Source organism: Plectropomus leopardus, chromosome 6, assembly GCF_008729295.1.
Source record: "Plectropomus leopardus isolate mb chromosome 6, YSFRI_Pleo_2.0, whole genome shotgun sequence".
Classification (NCBI taxonomy): Eukaryota; Metazoa; Chordata; class Actinopteri; order Perciformes; family Serranidae; genus Plectropomus; species Plectropomus leopardus.
The window spans coordinates 20,468,677-20,493,768 of record NC_056468.1 but is presented as its reverse complement, the minus strand read 5'-3'; the positions used below and the strand labels follow the sequence as shown (position 1 = coordinate 20,493,768).

At 38.8% G+C, this 25,092-nt stretch overlaps 1 protein-coding gene across 2 annotated transcripts in view; it reads right to left on the bottom strand.

Annotated features, from left to right (window-relative positions):
• unc5ca (unc-5 netrin receptor Ca) overlaps positions 1 to 25,092 on the bottom strand; it is a 250,217-nt gene that overhangs the window by 66,034 nt on the left and 159,091 nt on the right. For both annotated transcript variants that reach the window (XM_042487541.1, XM_042487542.1), the window contains exons 5-7: positions 7,529 to 7,709; positions 4,079 to 4,246; positions 3,612 to 3,776 (exon numbers count right to left, since the gene is read on the bottom strand). In XM_042487541.1, the coding sequence (XP_042343475.1) occupies positions 3,612 to 3,776; positions 4,079 to 4,246; positions 7,529 to 7,709 (514 nt within the window). The remainder of the gene's footprint in view (positions 1 to 3,611; positions 3,777 to 4,078; positions 4,247 to 7,528; positions 7,710 to 25,092) is intronic.

The following is a 25,092-nucleotide window of genomic DNA, read 5'->3' as shown; positions in this document are numbered from 1 at the left end:
AAGTGAAAATAAACTATTAGACCCAGGACAATGAAAGGGCAAGTTTCACTTTCACTGCGCCTAGTGTTTTTCTACTCTGTCTGTGACAACAGTACGCTCTGCGCTTTGAGAGTGGGGTGCAATAAATAACCGAACGCTTCATATATTTAAATAGTGATCCTAAGGAACAGCTCCAAAAATAGAAAATCTATTTGTGGCAGCTTATGTTTTGATGTGGTGGACCATCACAAATAAATAAATGCATGGGAAACCCTGCTGTGATGATAACCGGATCATTGCAATGCCGCTGTCACTTGACACTAATGCAGTGATGATGATTTTTTTGAGGGAGATATAATTAATGTAGCCTATCAACACTGAAGGCTGCCGTGCCACAATCAACAAAGAGACTGGAGCTGCTTCTGTGAATGAGCAGACCCTGAACTGTGTGGAACATAAGAAAGCAGATTTTGTAACAGCACAAGCTCTTCTCTTACACTGAAGTTGCAAAACAGCCCCGTTTTTCTGCTGGTAATGTTCTGTCATTAGTAATAGGAGTTACTGGATAAAACTTAAGTTGTGCATAGGTGAAAACTCCAAGGAGGCATTGGCAGTAACTACACAAAAGTATATATATTCCAATAACTATCATCTCAAAGTCCCTGCTGTATATATCAGGACGGGCTGGGCGATAGGGAGAAAATCAAATATCATGATATTTTTTACCCTATCCATATTCTGATGATATTGTAGGGTTAACTCTTGGTGCTTTCACAAAATGTTTACACAATGAGATTTTTGATGAATACTTATCAGTAATGTTGAGACAAGGACTAAGTGGGTAAAGGCAAATAAAGGTTATGGTCATAGTAATATAGTTCAGAAAATGAAATCACTTTTTTATGATCAATATTCTAAAACCAAGAAAATATGTCACTTACAATATAATGACATATAAATCTAAGATTATATGTACTCTCATATCACAATATTGATAAAATATCATTATATTGCCCAGCCCTGATCATAACATAATTCATTGAGGCTCTTTTACTGAATTCGGTAGAAGTCCTTGGACCAAAGGCATATAACTATTCTACACTACATTTAAACATTTTGGTCAAGACACGTGAAAAACAGATTTCAGTCTCAAGAGATCATCACAGTAAAACAAAGGTCAAAATACAATTTAGATAAATATGGTGGTGGCAACCCAAGAGTGTCTTTTAAAAAGACTATGAGAGTGCCTCAGCCAATGGAATTTTAGCCACCAAAAGGATTTTTTTTGTGCCTTTGTCTTAATTGTCAGGTCAGCTTTAAAAAAATGTACCTTATAGTATCCTGTGATATACAACTTATTACGGAGAACACAGAGATGATCTGAGTCTGAAAAGAAATTCTTGCCATTGAGGAAACACATCTCTAAAGCTGCCATGTTGTGCAAAAAGACAGACCAATGAGGATTGATGGAATAATTATAAGTATGTGTGTGTGTGTGTGTGTGTGTGTGTGTGTGCACTTCTTTCAAAAAGGACTATTTTTCTGTTTTTACCCCTCTTCTCTTCTCTTCACTCTGACAGGCCTCTCCCCCTCTCTCTTCACGTCAGATGCTTGTCTGCCAATTACTCTGAGCACAGGGAGTAACAAGCGCTATTCCTACAAGTCAACAAATATAATTGCCTCCACCTTGGAAAAACTGCTGCTGCTATATTTGTGCCATTATGACTCAGTCCACATTTTCCATGCAGTTTTGAATTTTTTTTTTTTTTTTTTTTTTACTGGAGTCGTGTATGTGCGTGTGTGTGTGTGTGTGTGTGTGTGTGTGTGTCTGTGTGTGTGCAGGTGGGGACGAGGGGGGTTAATGATTGTTCCACATCACTATCTATCATTGCTTGTCTTATAAAACAGGTGGTTTTGACTTGAGTAATGGACAACAAAGTGGGAAAACTGAGGTTAATCAAGATGACATTCACACACCCTTCTATATAGAAAGTAAGTGCATGTGTAAGGCAGAGCAAGAGCAAATCACCACAAAAAAAGGAGAAAGGCGAGCAGGTAGGTTCTTGGAGATAAAACCAGAGGGACTGAGAGGAAGAGGCAAGACAGATGGCAATGAGGATAGGAGAGTTAATGTAAAAAGTAGCAGAGGTTGCTGGAGGACTCGAGTCTGCGATGAGAGAAATGATGAAGAGGAGGTACTGAGGGAGGAAAAATATAAAGAAAGAGCTGAGAAATGAGAAGGACAGAAACAAGAGGAGGAAAACTGCCAAACTTTACTGCAACGCTAATGATTACATACACAGGCTAGATGAAAATGTAAAAGACGACAAGGCAATGACATTTGCAACGATTTCCAAAAGTGTTAACAAAATGTCTGCTTGGTATAACATCTCAGTGCAGCCATGTTTGCAAGCCCGCCAAAGCCCACTGAATTAATTGGTTTAGCTGGGCACTAATACCACTGGCTTCATCTAGTTGCAACACATTGTCACTTTAAACTCATCAAATATAGATGCTTTGTTAGTGGCTCTCAGTGTCATAAGTTTATTTTAAAGATAAAGTTAAAACATAGGTACAAAACTTTTTTGGGTTCACTTCCTTAGGGTTTAGGCAACAACAAAAGCATGTGTTTAGGTTAAGAAAAAACATTTTGGTTTGCACCTTTGGTTCCTAAGTATGTACTGTCATGTGACATATATGCAGTGATGTAGTTGCAGTTGATGAGGTGGATGCACTACAAGGTAAATGGGTAGGTTACCAAGGAGGAAGTGGGTATACACTCTTATATATTACAATGTTTTTTTGGTTGATAGGTGGGTTTACAGTTAACCACCAGAAAAAGAGATTGGTATACCCCATTTACCTGCGCAAAACCTCAACTACACCACTGCATGTACTGTATATTATGTGACAGCTACGTTACCAGCGTAGTATGCCACAGAGAGTAGCACATTACTTGATTGACTTTTGGTCAAGCTATGTGGTTCTCTCGCTGTTTATGCTATAGCTGTTGCCCAAAGGATCAAAACATTTTGCGTCCTGGTGCATCTCAAACTGCTGCTTAGGGGGTCTTGGTGCAGCAGTATCTGACAAAAACAGCCAATGGCCAATCATCAATATTGCAAAAGTTGGAATTTAGACCAGAGTTGAGGTGATATTCAGACAAAGATGCAAAGTTTCTAAATTTAAGACTGATTTGGGAATATTCTTAGGAACAATATCTGCAAGGAAATTACAGATACTTTAAAAAAAAGTAAGAAATCAGCAAACCTAAATCTAACATTGCAACACATTTATGGGTTAAAATGATTTATACTATACCTAATTATGGTTTTCTCAAAATGGATCAGTGTTGAAAATCAACCCATTTAACTGTCATGTATGCTACACTTCACTTTCTCCTGTCCTTTGGCAAAAATATCTGACCATGCATCACCACCACTATGGCCCGCTTAATCCAGGGTCACATCACTTTCAAGTCAGTTCCCATCTGAAGCAGACACTGCGAGGCATCTGCTTGATTTGGCATATTCATCTTTCATCATTAGGAACAATATATGACACAACTTCAATACATTTAGAAGAGGTGTGTCAATGTGTCTGCTCTGGAAAATTCATTATAATCAACTCACTTTGCATACAGAGTCCGTCGGTACAGTTCTGAGACTGGAGCACCAGCCCCTCGCAGTCCTTTCCTCCGTTTTTAGGTGCTGGGTTGTTGCATTCCCTTCTCCTCCACTGGGTACACTCTGTCCCACACGCTGACCACTTACTCCAATCTGTCCACACACCGTCAACTAAAGGGAAAGGATGGGGAAAGGAAGCAAGACAATTAGAAACACAAACATAGACAAGGGCAAAAAGGCAAAAGAAAAGAGAATAATATCCTCTATTATATCCCAGCCCTCAAAGTTTAATATATACTGTAGGACGGAAAGTACAAAAAAAGAATACAGCTGGAAAACAGCAGCTGAGTGCAGGACAGAACAGGTAGAAACTGGGGCCATAGAGTAAAACAGCACAAAGAGGAAAGAGATACAGTACAGTACAACAAAGTATAGGTGCAGTTAAGAATAAAATTGGACTAGAACAGACGTACCAGTGCACAGTGTGGTACAGGGCAGTTTCTGTATGGCCTGTCCATCACAAGGCAGTCCTCCATTAAGAGGGGCGGGGTTGGTGCAGCTGCGGGTTCTTTTTTGGAAGCCTCGTCCACAACGACTGTTACACACCGACCACTCTGTCCATGTTGACCATCCACCATTCACTGTGGCAACAGAGATCAGAATCAATACATTAATCCCAATATGCATTAATCAGCTATTTAAACCAGACATTTTACTTCTCTTTTATTGAAAGTAGCTACACCTTTTTATGCATTTGCTGGTTTACATCCCTGTGCCAAAAGAACAGTTTGTTGTTGTCTTTAACTCTAAAATTATTGGCTAAACACAAAGATCTCTTGCATGGCACAACCATCAATGACCTCACACATCCTCTAAATACTTTAAGCTAATGCCATCAGGGATGTGTTTTAGATTGCCTATATGTGGAATAAACAGGAGGTTTGGTTTTATTCCAGAGGCCATTAGACATATAGCCACAGTAGAAGAAATTAGTATAGCAATTGCACTTTTAAACTTTCTGACATCATGTGCCTTTGTGGTGTTTAATATATTTTGCCAGGTTCAACTCCTGCCAACATTTTCATATTTTTATTGTAATTTTTTTTCTTTTAAAGCTCTGAGTGTTTTGTTTATTTGTGTTTGAATAGCTTCCCTCAAATTACCCCTTGAGCAATGAAAGTACTTTGATTAGAATTGAACAATAAGACATAGTAACCCGAAAGCCTCAAGTTTTGTGATATTTATACAAACTAGGTCTGTGATGAGGCAATTAAATGACACAGAGTGCATTAAATCACTATTGCGCCACTGAGGCATCATCCTCAGTGGAGAAATGTGTGACTTTAATGTGTTGTTTGATTTAATTGAACTATTTGTCTCTGTGGACTCCAGTGTGTGTTTTACAGATGCCAGGAGGCTGTGTTGTTGAAGTTTAGTGAGCACAGCTGGATTTTCCTGCACACCAAAACCACACACACACACACACACACACACACACACACACACACACACACACACACACACACACACACCTTTTCGATTACCCTGCTGCTACTGTAGCACAATTTCTTCCTACTGTGTTCACACTCACTGACACACACATACACACACAATGGTATAACCCACACTTGGTAAAACACACATAAACTGTCATACTGTCTGCTGATTGCTTAACCCTAAACCCCTGTTGGGGAAGGCACAGGGAGGAAAATACTATTATATTATAAAAGTAATCATGGTACAATTTTTCTGAATCCTCACCAGCCAAAATAACCATGTCTGCTTTCATAATCTGTATCTATCTTCTCTCTTTCTTTGTCTCTATGTGTTGAGCCAGAGCATTCAGCTATCAGGCTTTAAGATTAGACTTTTAAGTATTTCCTCTGTGATAAAGCTCATAGTTAGGGCTGGCTCAGGCTTGCCTTGGACCAGCCCCTAGTAAGGCTGCTATAGGCCTAGTCTGCTGCGGGACTTCCTATGATACAAAGAGCTGCTCTCTCCTTCTCTCTCTCTCTTCATTTGCAAACATTCATGTCCTATTACTGTATATCACTAACTCGGCTTCTTCCCTAGAGCCTTTTTGTTCCTTTGTCTCGTAGATCTCTCGGACCATGGCTGTGCTTGGATAATGGGTCAGGGTTGCGCTGATGCTGTGGTCTAGCCCAATGCCTACTTCTACTACCATTTTTATTAGTTTTTATAATGTTATGTTATTGTTATTTTGTGTTCTTTTTGACATCTATTGCACCTCTGTCCATCCTGTCAAAGGGATCCCTCATAAGTTGCTCTTCTTGAGGTTCCTACCCCCCCCCCCCCCCCTCCCATTTTTTTCCCACATCAGCTGTGTCTAAGAACAGAGTGATGTCCTATGCTGTAAAGCCCTCTGAGGCAAATTGTGATTTGTGATAATGGAATTTATAAATAAAATTGACTTGACTTAATTTGACTTGTGTCTCTCATTTCCCCTCTCTTGATGTCTTTGTACCTCTATAAGATTTCCCAGCATCCTGTCACATTTAGACTCAACTGTTGCTTCATTATTTCGTATTACTGTTGTTTTTCGTGAGAAAAATGTGGCAGCACAGTGCAGATAAAGATGACGGCAGATGAGAGACAAGCAGAAAGAGAGAAATCAGGTATAAAAAGTTAGAGTGAGTCACAAGGACACCCAGAGCGAAAGAGCTGACATCCGCAGAGGTGGGTTGAAATTCCTCTACTGCATGTCGACAGCTCTGTCTCAGCCCAGTGGACGGTGCCCACTCCTTTCCCAACGCCCAATTAAAAATGAATCATCAGAAAGAGAGAGTAACCATTAAAATCAGGTACGGTCACTTTTGTCATCTACTTTCTTAGGTTTTCTGATCCTTTTTTCGTGTTAGCTCACCTGCCCTCTCCCACTCTGTTCTCCTCTGCCTCTCCTTTCTCCTCACCTGTCTCCCATCCATCTATACTCCATTTTTTCCCCCTCATGTTCCTCTGTTTTTTTCCGCTACTATTTCACCTTGTCAACAGTGTCAGTCGGGCCCTTGTGGAGCCGAGAAGATTGAACCACAGATTGAACAATCTATTTCTGTAAGGATACATCAGTGTCAAACCACTCCATCTCTTGCTGTCTGTATCGAACACGCACACATGCACAGTTATTTTTGATTGAAACACTCCTCCTAGTGAATAGACTCAGCGTTATATTTGAGAGAAACACTGTGTGTGTGTGTGTGTGTGTGTGTGTGTGTGTGTGTGTGTGTGTGTGTGTGTGTTATGCGTGTGAGCGTTCTGCTATACATTGTTTTTCCTCAAAATGTTTCCTATCCTCTCATGTCAGGCTGGCATTTGGTAAAATGAAAAAAAAAGGAGAGAGAGAAAGCGAGACAAGGGATACAGGCCATTTTTCTCCCTCTCAACAAGCTTCTTCTATTCAGTTTTTAGTAAGAACCAGCAAGAGAAAAGCCTGAAATCCAAACTAACACTATCCAGAATTGAGCTATTCAAAGTTTTTGTTGTTGTTTGTCACAGCTGTTATCACGCCATATGCTTCTCAATTCATTTGGTGGCGGGACTCTTGGCTGAAAGTGCAGACATTTGGAAAGCTCAAGTGTTCTAATTTAAAACTGAAGGCGTGATTGGTGGATTTTAATTGGGTAAGGTCAAGGGTGATGTGGGAATATCAGGCCAATCACAAAGAGAGTGTGTTGGCATGGCAGTAGAGCTAATTTCATGTGGCAGATGGGGGCTAGCTTGGCAGATCAGAGGCACTGTTGGGTATCTGCTGCTACCATGTTAAAAGGTGTCCTATTGGTAAAACACTTGACATTAGACACAAAAAAGTCATACACAAAACAGAAAATATGAACTTCTAGTGAATATTTCTTTAGCAATGTAGCATAGACACAAAGATCCAGACTGACAAGGGCATGCAAACTCACCATAAACAATGACAGTTGCTGTGGTGCTTCGTCTTTTGGCCACAATGTTTTTGGCCACACATGTGTAGTTGGCTGTGTCTGACAGACGTGCCTGTTTGATGATCAGGTTGTGGTCAATAGTGATGTAGAAGTTTCTGTCCTCTGCTGGGTCAATTATCTCTTCATTCTTCAACCATTCCACCTGGGAGACACAGGGAGGAGAAAACAAGGTCAGTACAAAGGTTCCTCTTCACCTCTGCTACACAAAGAGAAAAGTTCAGACGAAAGCAGCAAATGAGAGATGATAATTTTAATAGTCTTGTTGTGTAACTATACACTATTGAGCTTATGTCTTATGTGGTGTGTGTTACACAGCTTGCATGCTACCAGTGTTAGTTAGCTAGAAATGCCATCTGATTTTTCATTTAGAATAACTGTATAACTTCAGCAATATCACACTCATCAGTATGTTAGCTTATTCATTTTCATGCTAACTTCCTGCAGTATCGTGGAAACAGTCTGTCTGAACTTTGAAGCAAAGTTCAATTTTTTTCAATGTACTTGAGGAAAACTCTGGACTGAAAAGACTGGAGGAGTTTCGCAAACATGTCAGAAAGCATGAAGGTTCATAGGAATGAGTGGACTTCCAGTTGACTTGCATAAGTGCACAGAGCTACACAAAAATGAGGTGTTATAGTGGAAAGGTACAGTCATGCCATGAAGTCAGAAACACACAAAACCAAATAAAGAATCATCCGTTGAACTGAAGTTCTGTGCTTTTTGCAACTACATGAGATATTGCCAGCTGAGGGAAATTATTATAAGATCACATTTTAATCTTGTTTTCACAACAGAGCCACCTAGAGAAAAAAAAAGGTTCTGAAATTGATGCTCGTCTAAAAAAAAAAGCCCATCTGTGAAAGTAAAAGAACAAACATAAAACAGTCAAGTCTGGGTGTTTTGGTATAATCTTGTTTTTCCAACCTCTCCAGATGACAAATAGCAAAACAGTATGGAAGGACTTATTATGGTATGGTAGTGTAAACTTGTTTTCAATTGTTCCACAATGAAAAGCTTTGAGATGTCACAATTCCAAATCCAAGTAAATAAATAAATATTTGAAGGAGGGGGGAGGCCCCGTGATGACTACCAAGACCATTGTGTTATCTGTCATTCAACCTGTAAGTAAGATACAAAACGCAAAAAAATAACTAAAATAATTCTCATGCATTATATATTTTAGAAATAAAATATAAAATTAACAAGCAAATAAATGCACATTTTGGGGTGGGGCAAAAAATATACTATTGCCTACAAAAGACTGTTTATTCATCAAGTCAAAGAAATTGTACACCTGTAATAACAAAAACTCATCTACAGTGGGTTCTACACAATATGGGTGGCAGTGTAGCAAAGAAGGAAAATGTCCCGAACATATGCTTTCGCAAGGTGCTTTGGGTGAAGGGTAGGACAGCGGGAAACTATCCCATTTATGAGCCTAATCACATTTCCTGAGTGCTGTATTTACTGGTCCAAAGCCTCATAAATTCAGCCTGTCTGAGCTTTATGGCAAGCACATAAATGTCCGAGCCGTGTTGTTTAATTCACGTTGTTTAATTTCCTCCTCCCTCCACATTAGGAAATGGAAATCTCAGATGCAGAAAAGAGGAAATTCAGTGTTATTCTTCAGCTTACAGGCTCGGCTGTCATTCCTCGCTCTCGGTTATACTACCTGCTTCTCTCTCTGATCTTTAGAGATTTGGCAGTGCTCTTTGGCCACGGGGCTCACTGTAGCTGTGAATTCTCAATCTTAAGTGAGATGCTGTGTGACCTTTCAGTTTCTATTACAAAGTAAAGGTTATACTGAAGGGGGGAGGGGCAAAGACAAACAAACAAAAACACATATATACAGCACAAATATTCAGGCAAGAAGTTTATCCTTGTACTGTACAAGAGGAGAAAAGTATAGGTGCTATCTTGCAAACAAAAGCAGATAAAGTGCATGTAATACGAATTTTTATTAATTCATGCTCACTGTGGAGAAAAATAAGTGCAGTGAAATACAAAAACATTTGTTGAATTATGCTTGCAGAGATCCAAGGTCATCAGTCAGACTACATAACCATAAACCTGATGTAGACAGACAAAGTGAAGAATGCAGTTTAGCACCAATAATACTTCTCTTCAGCAAAATGCTGTTAGTTTAAAATTGCAAAGTCATGCCCGCATTAAGTTTTACATAAAGCAAATAAATTCAATTGCAGACCTGTAGTCTTAAATCAGGGATCTTCATTGTTTTTCAGGCCAAGGACCCCTTTTCTTTTTCTTTTTCTTTTTTTACCAATAACGTAGTGACCCCCCCCTGCATTAAATAAATGTCTCAAATTGTGACAATGCATGTTGAACGTTCTTAGTTACTTATACATAGTGTTTTACAGATTTATGATATATCGCTCAGAAGTTTAACAAATGAGTTTAAGTTGCTTGTCTTGGCTTCTCACTTTAAATAAAATTACTTTCTGTTGACAAACAGATTTTGTTGTCCTCAGGACACATTGTGTGTTGACAGCTTAATGATTTTACTTTTCATGACTCTGAAAACTTACATGGTTGCAAAGATATTTATGGACAAGAAACAGGTTTCAGTTAACAGGTATTTAAGCATCTCAACTTAAAACATTTTTAACACAACTATGACAGAGAGATTCAGACCTAAGAAGATGGTTTTGGAATTGTGGAACGTTGAGTATGGGCTTTTCATGATAATTCATTATCAATTGCGTTATTGACTTATCGTAAAATATGGATACAACCTTGATAATTTTACAGACAGATGTTGCCTGTTGTGGTTACGTGCATTTTTTTTAGAATGCTGTCAACATTTCAGTCAACATAATACTATGATAAACTGCTGAGTTACTTGGTCGGGAAAATCCCACCCTTTAGTAGGTTTGATATTCTTTTAGAAAAAAATAGAAACAACTGTGACTGGCAGAGAAAAAGGTTTTCCTCTTGATTTAGCTGATTTTTTTTCACGGTGTGCAGTCATCAGGAAGTGTCTCACCCCTGACCTGAATTTTTCTCTTGATGATCAAAGCTGCATTATAAAAATATCTGTATGCAGGCAGTGAACCAACAACCCTGGGGACATGGAATATTGGAGGGTGAGAGATAAAATAAGTTAAACTAGATAAGAGTGTTAAAAAAGAAAATGATCCCGAGGGAAATTTATCTTTAAACTACCTTATGAGCCCAGAGGGGCTGCAAATGCACCCTGACTGTATTCAACTCCTCTAATGCGAGCTTGTGACAGCAAGTTGCTTAGTGTAAATGGATTATGCCATATACCCTGTGTCTTCTTTAACAGCTCCATCTATCTAGTATCAGCTGGGGATAGCCACATTCTCGACAAGTACTCCATTAGGTTGGTTTGGGGATTAGAGTTAGAGGACACGTTGGGGAGTTTCAGCCAAACATGTTAGAATCTCAGTCAGACTCAGATGAGGAGCTTGTTGTGCATCAACACTGGCGACTGGCATACATGTCACAGAGGCAAGTGTACTTATAGCATCTTCATGTTTTTTGCTCGCTTGTAACTGACACAGCGTTAGCGGTTGACAAACATACAATGTCTGCTGCGATGTTACACTGTGTTCACATTGGTTCGGTTTTCATCTAAAAACTGCACACGCTACCTTGTTTCCTGTCAAAATTTTTACTATGCTAATGCAAACTCTACTCTCTGTACTGACAAGTCTACTCTGTCCTGAAGGTTTCAGATTTCTTTGTCAGCATTTGCATATTAGACAGCGAGTGCTATATTAGTGACGTTCCTGATCTAGCCTGCCCAGGGTACGTTTGAAGCTCAGATTTTAGGGTAGTGCACAGACATTGTCCCCTTTAGAAGAGGAATGTGAAAAACACCTCTCTAGTGACAGATTTTGAACAGATACAAGTCAGTGTAGTTAAGGTCAGTGGTGGATGAAGCACCTGAGAGCCGTACTTGATTTAAAGTACAGACATTGTATCAGAAGTTGAAGTAACCTATTATAATATATATTGATTGATATATTGATGAAGTCTGAAAGAATCTGATATTTACTGTATGTAAGTTCAAACATAATTTATTATATTAAATGTACTTAAGTATTAAAAAGAAAAGTACAAGTGCTGGTAATAAAAAAAAGTGGGCAGAATTTTGAGAATTATAATGTTTATTTCTTCATAACATGAACACCACCTTAAAAATGGAGCCTACGGTACACTTGAGAGACAAAATTTCTTCACAATTTAAAGGATTTAAACAACAGAATCAAGTTTTTCCTTCTCCCCCCTCTTTCCCTTCCTCCATCATTTTTTCCTCCCTTCCTTTCCTATTTTGTAGTAACTATGATGCTTTGTGAAATTTTATAGTGTAAAAGTATACATTTTAATAAGGAAATGTGAAGTATAAATTCATTTGTACTTCACATTTCAGAAATATAACAACTCAAGTAAAGCACTGATAGTCATAAAAAATACTTCAGTGCTGCAACAAATTATTATTACTTTGATGCATTACACCACTGATTTAGGTCAGATGTTTTAAAAGACATAAACAAAAGAAAAACACCTTTTTGAGTGGAGGGGATCTTCAAATTACTACATTTGTCTTATCACAATCTCTATTCTAATCTTTTCCATGTGTAGTTAATGTTAAAACTCGGCTTTTTACGTATTAAACCATTTCATTTGCTTCTTTCTTTATTTTTTTGTCCAAACACTGTTAATAAACTACTGTCAGCCACCCAAACCAATGAGCACAAACATGTCTACCGTCTTTGAAAAAGTAATCTGTAGTCCACTTCCAATTAACCCAGAGGACCTTCTGCTTTATAAATTGCTTACTCTGGCAATCTCTACTGCAGTGCTAAAACAAGCACACAAAAACACTTAGGAAGAGAACTCACGCTGTAGTGTGTGTGTGTGTGTGTGTGTGTGTGTGTACCTGTGTTGAAAAGTAGCACTTGGTGTATAAAAAGCAAATATTTATCATTTGCCATTGGATCCAAACCAAAAGTCCTTCTCTCTAATGGCACATCCTATCAATGAAATCAACTTTGTCACACCGACAATTAAACATCTAATCACTATGTCAACTAAACAATGAAAGAAAAGTATTCCACAAAAGGAAGAACACGTGCAACTAACAGCATTTGAACACAAGTGATTTACATTAAAGGGATTTTATGTATTTATGTAATCTGTTTTTTTTCAAGGAATCAATTCATGAATGATTCTCACTTGTGTAGCAAGCTTAGTGATTGTTGCACATAATGTCATTCGTGCATAATGTTCGCTCCAAAATGTATAATGAGATCATTTTCAAGCAAAATACTGTAACAAGCATTTACAGGCAGCTTATGTTAATATTACTGGAGTTGTGAGCTCCTGTGTGGCGATGCACTGAAAATAGCCGCGGCCTTTGATGATGCCTGAAGGTTGAAGCATGTGAGACTGATGTGGGCTCTGCTGGGCTCAGACAAAGAGACCACATGTGGTGGCTATACTACCACTGCCACCGCATCATTAGCCACAGCTGGTGTAAGAGAGAGTGTGTGAGTGTGAATGGCAGAGGGTGGCTGATTGGATCAAGCCAACCCCCGGGGGAGAATGTGTATTTGTTATTTTAACTCTCGCCCCCACATCACCTGTCTGTCTCACTTTACCCACACACCACTAAGCACAATCACACACACAACACTCACAAACCTTTGTTTTATTGCCACTGTGTAGATACTGTATGAAATAACAGCATTGCACGTGCCTGTGGGTGGAGAAACATCAAATGCTTGCGGCGTGTGATGATCACACACACTGGACACCTTTGACACACCAGCACACACGCAAATGTAAGCAATACTCTTGTCCTCTGTTTCAACTGTAACAGGGTTTAAAAAAGGTTCAAGAAGAGTCCATTCTTCTGTTCTTAAGACAAAAAATCAAATAGCTTTCTTTTCAAATGGATAACAGCTTTGTCTGATCAATTACACACTCACTTTGTTCATGTTTTCTTTCTGCTTGACCCAATGACTGAGACATAAATTTGCCTACAGGTATATTTCAAGCGTTGTGCCCCTGAACACTAGATAAAAGCAGAGTTGTATTTCATCAGTTGTTAATAATGTATGCACTTGAAGTGTTTGGATATTGCAATATAAACTACGTGTAGTGAGGAGTGATGAATTGTAACAAGTAAACGGTTCCATATGTTTTCTTACCCACAACTTAAGGACAAATGTCCCCATCTTATGCTGTGCAATATCAAGGCGGCAGAAATGTGTAATGTATTGCACAAATCTATTGAGATATGCATCTTTCTCTGGCAGTGGAACAAAAGCTTGGTCGCATGCTGTGCGAGATAAAAGTAGGCCAAGATATAGAGATATATACTTTCTTTTGTTGCACTGGAGAGCAGCACAAAATGTTTTGAAACGCAAAGCTTTTGCCGCATATCTGCTGCTGAGAGCAGGAACATCATAGCCTCACTGTGTCACAAAAGAGAAACACAGTGTAAATCTTGCAAAAGCAAAACAAATGGCAGACCACAGAGCAAGAAGTGAGATAACAAAGCAAAGAATATCTATGACAAATGCTAAAATATGACATGCTTTGTAAAGCCACTACAAAGAGTCTCATATGGGAGATGATAAGAGCGCAGAGATACAGGGTCTATGGATAGAATCTGCCACTGAATCACAACATTAATTTTTCAAAGTAGCAGCAGGCGCAAACACACAGATACACAATAAGGGTATGACGAAACACAAAATAGAGCAGCTACAATAAAATCTGATTCTGCAATCAAAGACAAGCAGGGAACTCACGTTATACTGCGTGTGTGTGTGTATGTGTGTCTGTGTGTGTGTCTCCATGTGCGTGAATCATTGAAGTGTTAATGTGATTATACCCTTGATTAGCTATATTATCTGGATCCCTATAAGACCACAGATGAGTGGGTTAAAGAGCTACCGAAGTGATTACTCTACCTATGTGTGGGCGAAGACTGAGTGTGCAGCCATGTTTTAATAATCCCAACCCTCCCACCACCACCATCACCCGCTCCAGCAAGCTCCGCCACCTCATTACATGGCAAGCTGAGACCAAGGTGTTGGACATCAGAGGAGAGAGACAGTGGAAGGACAATCAAGACAGATATGGGCAAAGAGTTAGTGAGTAACACCGCATTAACTGGATTTGTGCAGTGCAATTTTTATTTGGTCTTTTTCAGTAAAGAAGGAAAAATACTAAATCTTAAAAAAGCATTCGGTTTTAATTTTATAAATCAATTTGGCACATCTTTGTCTCAATCTTCCTGATGATATGCTGCAATGCTGATTCATAAAAATGAAAATAAAAACATTGCATCTGAGTTATACGAGTGAAGCTTCATTCTCATTAATTTTATGTCTACCTGCTGTATGCAGCCCTGTCTCCAAGAAACTACCTCGATATACAGCTATAATTTGTTTTGCCAAAAACAATTTAAGAGAAACATAATTTATGCCTGGATAATGTCCAGTGGCAACATTCAGAGTGTAGGAATCAGAGGGGACCAGGTCATTGTTTTGCAAGTCACAAGTAAGTCGTCATGTAGTCAAGTCAGTCTGAACTCAAGACAGGCAAGTCCCGAATCAAGACTACCAAGTCTTAAAACCGAAACTTTGAGTTTTGAGTCTCAAAGAAGTCATAATACACTCTCCACTCTCTCCACAGAGTATTATATATTATATATTAAATTCACAAATACCGTCAATTTTTATTTGAAAATTAGATTTTTTTGTGATAACATGTCTGTTAAAACAAGTGCAACTGACTTAATCCTAAAAAAGTACTTATAATTTCATAGCATAGAGCACTATTAACCAGTAAGTGGGATGAACTTGTGTGTTTCTGTCCTGTGTTGTTCTATTTATCTCATTTCATATCAGAAAAAAAAACAATATTGTTGTCTATCCAAATTTGCAAGACATTTTCTTCTTTGTGATTTAGTAAGTCTTTGCATGTTTTATGTTTTATGTATAAATTAAATAAAAAGATTAATGTTAACATTAGTTGATTCACAAATTAAAGGAAATTTATTGATTTATGGCACACTTTTAAAATAGCATAACCTACTTTTAATCTTTGGGTTTGGGTGAAGGTATCAAGTGTATTTAATTCAAAAAGATTATAAGCCAAGTGAAGTCACAAGTCATAAGTGTGTAAGTCCAAGTCAAGCTGCAAGACATTTTGATTTTGTCAAGTCTAAAGTTATCAACTATGTGACTTGACTCTAACGCAAGTCCAAGTCATGTGACTCGAGTCCACGTCTCTGGAAGGGAGTACTTTGCTTTTGTACTGCATGTACAAAGTCCACTTTGACAAAATAAATTTATAAAAAAAAAATTAGGCATACAAAAACAATTTGGGTAATGTTTGACTTCAATATTTAGCCAAAAATTTGACCTTTTAAAAACCTTACGCAAGTGCTTTGAGCACCTAAAAATAACCAGAAACACAAGTCAAGCTTTATTGGCTAGATGAAACCAAACCTTGAATTGATTTTTTTCCAGGCTGCGTTAGGAAAAAAAGTAACACGTTTCACTCTTCAAACTTTACATAACTGTTTCTTACCTAAATGTATAATTTTAACCCTAACCCCCTAGCCCTAACCCCAGAGCTGAATTAAATTTTCCTTACGCGCAGATCTGTCTGATGCATTGGTGTCATCTGGTTCTGGGTTCTCAAGAACTATGGTCACCCATAGCACCCTTCTGAATGTAGGTTCGTAGAGACATTAATGTTTATCTTAAGAGTAGCATAATTCGTCTCCCAGTCATAACACCCTCCTCTACACACCCTCTGCCCTCCCTACCATCACACACACTCAGATACACACACACACACATGCACACTACCAGATGTGCCACACTCATTATTATTGGCTCTGACTGGCATCTAGAGAGCCATCACCATAATTGGCGTGCTTGTTTCCATTATCAAACGCTCACACATGCACGTATGCTCACACAGACATATTAACAAAGACACACACACACACACACACACACACACACACACACACACACACACACGCGAAATGCAATATGCCAACCCAGTTCTCAAGAGCCCGGTCAGTCCAGTCAGCAGAAAATAAAGCAGGACAGAGATAAACAAGAAAGGAGAGAAACAGGACATTAAGAAACAAGAAAGAAAAAGAAAGAGAGTGCAGATGAGAGAAGGTCAGAGGAAAACAAAGAGGTGGAGGTAGATGGAGGAATTAAGAAAGAGACAATAGTGGAGTGACGGTGGGCTGGAGAAACAGAGAGCAGGTGGGAGAGAACATATTGAGAGGGATAGACACAGACAGAAAGCGAGGGAGAGAAGAGAGAGAGACAGAGATGAGCGCTGGCAGAGCAGACCATCCATCTTTCTCTTCTGCTGCCATCAGCTTTCTTGATACAAACCCAGACAATTGGCTATAACTGTCTGTGTGTGTTCGTCAGAGGATAATACCAACAAATGCCATACACACACCTACACGCACACACATCACCCGCCTCCTGATGTGTAGCTAAGTAGAATAGTAATCAAGCTATTCATTAGTGCAGTAACAAAGGCCATTACTGGCTAATCAACAATCTTCAAACTCAATCGAGGAAAGCTAATAGAAATTTAATCCAACAGCGCACATGAATATGGTGAAGACCGCGTGTGTGAGTGTGTGTGCGCTGATATTAGACAAAACAATTAACTCATTGTGATGAGATGAACAAAAGGACTCTGTTGTTTCAAACAATTAAAGGAGAGTAACCATCATGGCGTAAAAAAGAAAAAAAAATGTTTTAAATTGCTTCCCTCCGCATCAAATAAATGTCCCACTTAAACTGAAATCAGACTCGAAATGTACCAAATGAAACCACCATGACACAACAGGAAGTGTTTTATCCCTCATCCATGGTGGCCACCAAGACTACAAAAGCAACCTGCATGTGACTTTTATAGAAACAAAACAAAAAAAAAAACATCCACGTGTCCAAAAGGCACATCACAGAGCCACTGAACATCTCTAAAACAGGGCCGTGGGAAGACGTTTCCCGCTGGGGGTGCTGTGATCTGAGCTGCATTTTGTGTGTGAATACAATGAACAGGATGAATCGATTTTAATGAGTTTTTTCTAAAGGCATATATTGTGAAAAATCACTTTATATTGTAACATTCTATTATAACATGCGCGACTGCAATATGGATCAAACATATGTCACAACACTCCGTTGCACACACTGAATGAGAACAGATTACTCACATACAGACGCGCGCGCACACACACACACACACACACACACACACATACACATACACAAACAAACACGAATCATCATCGACATAGTCACTGAAGCCAGAAAAAAGTGTGCCAGTCTTTAAACTATTATGCGCCTGCTTAGTAAAAAAACGGGGCCATCAACACATCGCGCACAGCAGACCAGAACATATCCAAATGCGCAGTTGCAAGCAATCCTAAAGGCCACCTTGCACAGCACAAAACAATATAGCCAAATACATTTTTGCGGCAGCTAAAATAACTACCCAATAATGGTGTTAAACTGCACGGCGGCAGCTCCTAACTGGACAGACACTGTACCTTGGATGGGTTTGCGCTTCACTTATGTTACTCCAAAAGTGGCTTGGTGCTCAGGGGTTGATGAGATCAAGTCGCTATTGAGTGCATTAATATCCAAACTGTTCGAAAAGTCTGTCATCAAGGATTGGTGCGTCAGTCTCCGTGGAGTCTACCGCAAAGCTGACCTACAGTTGCCTACGTAACGTCCGTTGACCATGATGCTTAGCGCTATTTTAATTAATTAAAACTAATAATTATTCAGTGCTTCTAATTAATTTTAAAACTACGTTAAGCCTTATTTTTTTGGTAAATACCAACAGAAAAAAAAATATTTTAAATTTTATTTCCTTTTCATTTTGAAGAGTGTTTTGATGATTTTGGCCTTTTCCAGCAGGGGGTGCACCCTTACTTCCCACGGCCATGCTCTAAAACATGTTTGGTCTGACAAATCAAATCAGAGATCATTGTGGTTTAAAAGCACTTAGATTTGAAATCCAGTCATTAGTATGAGGGATTAAAATATTCATTAACAGTGTCAACAAAGCTGCAGGAACAATTATTGTTATGGTAATCCTGGTTTTACTTCATGATACGGTACTTACTGTATGTAAACTGCATTTTCCCATGCTGGACCAGTACAGCCTTTTCAGGTTCAGTAGCACAACTAAAATATATAAACTCTCCTACTTGCATTTTTTCCTCATGGAGACTGATATTTTTTATTCACAGTAAAAGACACAGTTTTTGCTTTGCTTCTTATTCGTGGTTCTTTCTTTGAGAAAACATCAAGATGGCATTTATAAATTCAGATTGAGAATGTGGCATTTGCTCACATCAAATGTGTTCAATATCATTAAGCAACATTTCTATATGTAAATACAAAAGCTGTGTGTTGGCAAGAACCTGGCGCTATGCTATGTACCCTAATACTGGAATTCAATATATTGCAATATATTATAATACTGTAAACAAGGCAATATGTTGTGAATTTTAAAAATTCTAATTAAGCAGTGTGGGGGGAGCTAGCAGTGTGCTCTTTATGTTTAATAGACCTGTTTTCTTTGAGTTTACACTAGCAATTTGTTGTTACATTGGTCTGAAAGAGTCAAATAACTGAAGACAGATCAAAACACTGCTGCCTAGTGGTCAAAGGTTCAAAACAATACAAAATGACCAACTGCCACAAATCTTTGCATATAAACTAATAATTAAAAAATCCATACAGTGTTTTTGAGAATCAATAGGGCTAGCACCTAAACGTTGAAGATTCAAATCAACAGTCAGAGACACTTCAGTCAACTAAGATTTTTTAAAGTTTGTTTTTATTTTGTCTTAAATTTTGTCATTCTCTGTACTTTGGAGATCATCATTTGGTCCGTTGATGTAGCAGCAAAGTGGGTGCTCTTCAGTTTGCATCGCTCTTTGTAACAGGCAGCTGTGGAGTCAGGGACGAGGCTGAGTGAGATGGAGGCAGCTGACCGGAGGAGGAGAGGTTGCCCTGTCAGGCTCTGAGATAACGGCACCTTCTGCTTTCTGCTTAGAAGTGGTGAATTTACAGCTCATAGAAACTTTAACTGTTGTTGCACATTTCTGAGCCGTTATTGGCATAATTAGCACGTATTAGCACTGAGGGCTGACCTTACTTGTTTGCTAGGTTACATGACCATCGTCACCCAGAATGTTGCACTGAACCCTGTACAAAGTCTATATGGGAAAAAGGAATGAAAAGTCAAATATTCATATTGAACAGTCATATCCAATTCGACTGACATAATTCTGAATTGTGTACAGCCCTACAAAATAGTATCACAAAAAAACAAATTTTGCAATACTCATGTATCAATATTTTTTTACACTCCTAGTACATACTATAATATGAATTTTTCTTATAGATCCTACTCAGACTACAAAATGTATTTCCAACTCTCACTTTATGTTCTTTATTTAACAGCAGATCTAGTCTTCCTGTACACCGTGCTCACAATATAGTCATCTTTACAGACTGAAGCTAACAATCATCCTGTTGTATACATATGTATGTTTTCTATCATTACCATTGAAGTACTGTAATTTGCAAGTACAAATGTAGCAACTATTCCCCACCACCATTTGGAGAAACAAGCAGAAGCAGATGAGATTTGCAGAGAACATATAGTACGTGTGGTTGTGTGCGTGGTTGTGTTCGTTCTCCTTCCTCCACTCTGCCGTGACTCTTCTCTTGGCATCTCTATACCTGCCAATTTGTAGCATTCTAACAAATACAAATGGTTACATTTTGGTGCCAGAAAAACCTCTGGACTAATTGTCCTCTCAACTTCAAGGGCTACACCTCACTCCCACCTCTACTATAGCACACTCTTTCTCTATCTGCAGCTTCCTGTTACTTCCATTTAAACAAAACCATTATTCCTTTTTATTCCTGCCATTGGGTTTTAGTCTCTTGCACTTGATAGCATCTATAGGATACAAACAGACATATTTTTTACTGTGTGCAGCTGTGAGAGAAAACCACCTCACATGTTTAAGAACTCAGTAAACATCTAACATTAGGAGGCAAGGATAAACTGTCTCCATTTGGGCTGCAAGGTACATATTACACAAAGAGTTAAATGGGCAAAAGAGAATAGAACAAATAGTCTAGACATAGACAAGAGACAGAAAAAAATCAAATACAGCCCCAAGAAATGTATTAATTTCAAGGCTATATTCAAGAGCAGTGTTGATGTCTGTGCAGTAGTCAGGAAAAGTTGTTAATAATAACCTTGCCGCTTTGTTTCATTGATTGTGTGAAGTGTGATTTTCAGTCACCTACAGTATATCTGTGCCTTTTCATTCCCCTGTCTTAATTGGCCATATGTGCTGGTGTTTCTGTCTGCATCCTCGCTACACTTGGGAGGTGATTAGGACAATCCTGCTGCCCATTGCTACTGTAGGGAATTTACTACAGCCACCAACCCCACTTCAACACAATACACGCCAGGACTGGGCAGACTGGGCAGATTGTGCAGGTTAACGTAAGGTCACTGTACATGTGCACGCATATATACAGGCTGCACATCAGTAGAGTGTGCATGTGTGTGCTTGGATATCAGTGTGTCTGTGCCTATGTATGTGAGTGCCAACATGGGATTTCAGAGGCTCTGACAGCTTAATTAACTAGATCCAAGCGGTGACATAAAGACCTAATTAACCACATTGACATAACTGGGTCGCCATCGACAATCATCCCACACTGATGTTCTTACAGACACCTTTGATTAAAAAAAAAAGCAGTTTGGACTAAAAGTTTTCTGGTTCAGCTTTGTCAGAGTTTTATCTTTCTATAAATCAATTATGAACACAAAGTAATTTTACTCCAGTGCTTTTGCACGAGACATTCAGGCAACAAATCTACAAAGGAAGACAGATAAACAGGCTTACCTTAAAGGCACACTTCACCCCAAAATGAAATTTTTACATTATCTTATCAACTTATCACTGCGCAGAAGGAAGCTTGCATCTACTGTAAAAACAGAAACAGGTTTAACTTAAATAATAATAATAATAATAATAATAATAATAATAATAATGTCCAGGCTTCCTTAAAATTTTAAGTTGACTGAATTTGAAAGGACAAGTTGAGGTAATTTTGTAATGATTCTGAATGAATAAACTTGAAAGGATTTAAGCCTGACTGAAATAAAATTCAGTTAATACGTTTGTTTTGTTTTTTTTTAACTACAAATGTTTGTTTGTTATGATTCATTGCAAAATCATCTCAACTAGTCTTCTTAAGTTCAGTTCACTCAAAATTTTAAGGCAACATGGACTATTACTTTTTTAGGTTACAACAATTTCTTTGAACAGTGTAGTTCACCTAACACCACTGAGCTATAGCTAACATAACATGTCAGCTGAGGAAGACGCCATTAATGTTTACATTATGAGCATGAGCCTCTTATCCATTAGTAGATGCATGCTTCCTTCTGCCCTGTAATACTGTTGGCATGTTTGGTAGACAGAAGATAGGCAAAAGCAGAGAATTCTCAGAGGTTTTGTGCATAAGAGGAACTAGAATCTAGCGTATGATCTTTAAAAAGTTGTATACCACAAGGAATTAAAATGCAGTTGGGCATGGAAGATGAAGCATGTATATAAGAGAAAGAATCCCCAAGGTGCCACAGAGACCACGGAGAGGAAAAACAGATCACTCTCCAAGGTGTCCCACACAGACAGAACTGGGACACATGAGGACACCCAGTAGGACTGGGATAGGCCTACAGAGGCCTATTTATAACCTACTACTCCACTGCACCTTAGTACACTTCCACTGAATGATGCATGGCACGCACATATGATACATGAGTATTATTTTACTCAGTGGTGACTTGTGTGTGACTCTTGATATCATGTCTTTGCATTGTATAACAATGCGACATTTGTTTTGCAAGATTCAGCACATAAAATAACTTCAGTTTGGCCCTAAAAGCTAAAACAAAGCCACAAAGTTAATGGTTTCCTTTGTGCACTGTAAGCTTATAAATGATTGAAAGTAGAGGATGAAAGAAAAAAAAGGGAGAACAAGTGGAAGCAGGTGAAATAAAGGAGAGGGGAGCAAAGGAGAGGTAAAACGAGCAAGTTGCTCAGCACTAAAGGAGGTCACAGATGTGCTGAACAGAAAGCCTGCATTTTCTTCTCTAGGGTGCGCACGAACACACACATGCACACACATACACACACACACACACACACACACACACACACACACACACACACACACTCAGCATTACCTCTGAGATTTAACACAGGTGCAGATGCTTCACAGTGATCTATTAGACTCACCCTCTCATGTCAACATTCAAGAGTGGAGAGAGACAGAGAGAGGGAAAGATGGATGGGAAAAAAATCTCAGGAGAGGGTCGGCTAGAGAAAAGATATCTCCGTGGCAATGGTAAAGGAGCGAGAGAGAGATAGAGTATTAGGGAGGCAGTGATTATGGCGGAGGAGGATGAGGAAACAGGGAGTGCAGGCTAGGAGCAGATATCTGTGGGTGATCCATTAAAGCTAACCCGACAATGTCAACAAGTAGGGAGAGGAAACGAGAGATGGAGCCCGTTGAGAGAGAGAAAGAGAGAAAGAAAGAGCGCAACAGAACAAAAAGGATGAATGAAGAGGTAATGAGGAGGTAAGGGGGACTGAGGGAGAGACGGAGCGATTTGGAATTTCCATGCTATGTCAACAATTAGGGAAAGAAAGATGAAGGGGAAGCAGGATGAAACGGAGGTGCTGAATGGAGAGAAAAGAGAGCAGAGAGACTAGATGGGGAAGATCTACTGGGGTAATCTATTAGGTTTAACACTTGGAAAAACAAGAAAAGGATAGTAAAAGTCATATGAGGAATGCAGAGGAGAGGGGGAAGGAAGAAGAAATAGAAAATTAGGATAAGACTGGAGGAGGTTTGCGGGGGCAATATTTTATCTTGGAATCCTTTTGTCAAAACATGAGGTGTGCGAGTGTCAGTGTGTGGAAATAAAAAATTCATATACAAACAAACAAAAAAAAAAATAAAACACACCAGGAACTGCCAGCTTTCCAAACCCATCTCTCAAATATCAAAGAAGTAGGCATTACAAAGATGGACTACCACTGTGGAGGACTGATAGATGGACTGCTCTTTTGAGACATGGTGCAGGTGGTTGGTGAATAAATAGCAAAAAGAGATGTGCAGAAAGTGAAGGAGGCAGAGAAGAAGAGGCAGTGACGTGGAAGTTTGAAAAACCATGACAGAAAGCAAATTAGACAGGCAGCAAAGCTTGAGGCTTGGTAATGCAAAGTAAGAAGCAAAGGGCCAAGACATTTTTAACAGCGAGTAATACTGTGTTAACTGAAGTCCAAATACTTCCAACTATTTCCTGTGAGACAGTTCAAAAAAATAACATTGCCAGGTGAAAAATGCAATTCTGCCAGAAAGCTTTGACAGTTTTGATTTAAGTTGCTTGGCAATACATTTATTTCCAGGAAATAAAAATTGATAATCAATGAAAACATGGAAGTTGTGTGAATATTAAAACTGAAAATTGTTAAAATGCATGCAGGGGGAATAAAGTTAGCCAGGAAGAATAGTTTAAAGGTGAGCTGAATGTATTTCAAAATAATTTATCAATGACCTCTTACCTCTGACCTCTTTAGTCATCAGTAATGTCACATCTAGCATGATTTCTCTTAATTACTTTTTGATCACATTCATTCTGAAACATGCTATTTCCATATTCACAAGCCCAGTAACATGCTATTTCCATATTCACAAGCCCAGTATTTCAAAAATATTAAAGTAAATTCAGCTACTGTTCTTTATTAATGTTGGGGGAGGGCCAAATGGCAACCTCTGAGGCTGCAAAATGAAGCAAGTGCAGAGGTGTCAAAAACTGCAGTTGCTCTAATGGCCACTTGAGGCCACAAGAGCAAGTCAATCCCTGTAGACCCCCTTGTTTAAATGTTTACAGCAGAAATACATGTGTAAAGCCTGGTACAAAAAAAAAAGGCTTTGGTCTCTATAACAAACTTATGGGGCATGATTTAATGGATAATTAACTCACTCTACACATTTTTAAGGCCTAAAGTTAAGCAGGTGTTGATCCCATCAATGCTGATTGGAGCCTGAGGCGATAAAAACCCATATCTACTGCAGAGTCATTTGACCAGGTTGTGAATGTCGATTGTATGTATTCCTATTGCATTAAAAAGCAAGATGTTAGTGGGAGATAGTGGATTTTTTGTGCAGTGGAAATGAGGTTTAACAGTGATTTAGGTCTCCTCCGCTCCTGCCTGTCCCACACCTACAGAGGAGATGTGCTAATGGCATAACAACCACGAATATTGTAATGAATTACAATATAATTCTCTCTTCTTTCCTGATGGTCTGAATAAGTCACTAAATTTGTTGCTACCCAGTTTTGCCAGAAAA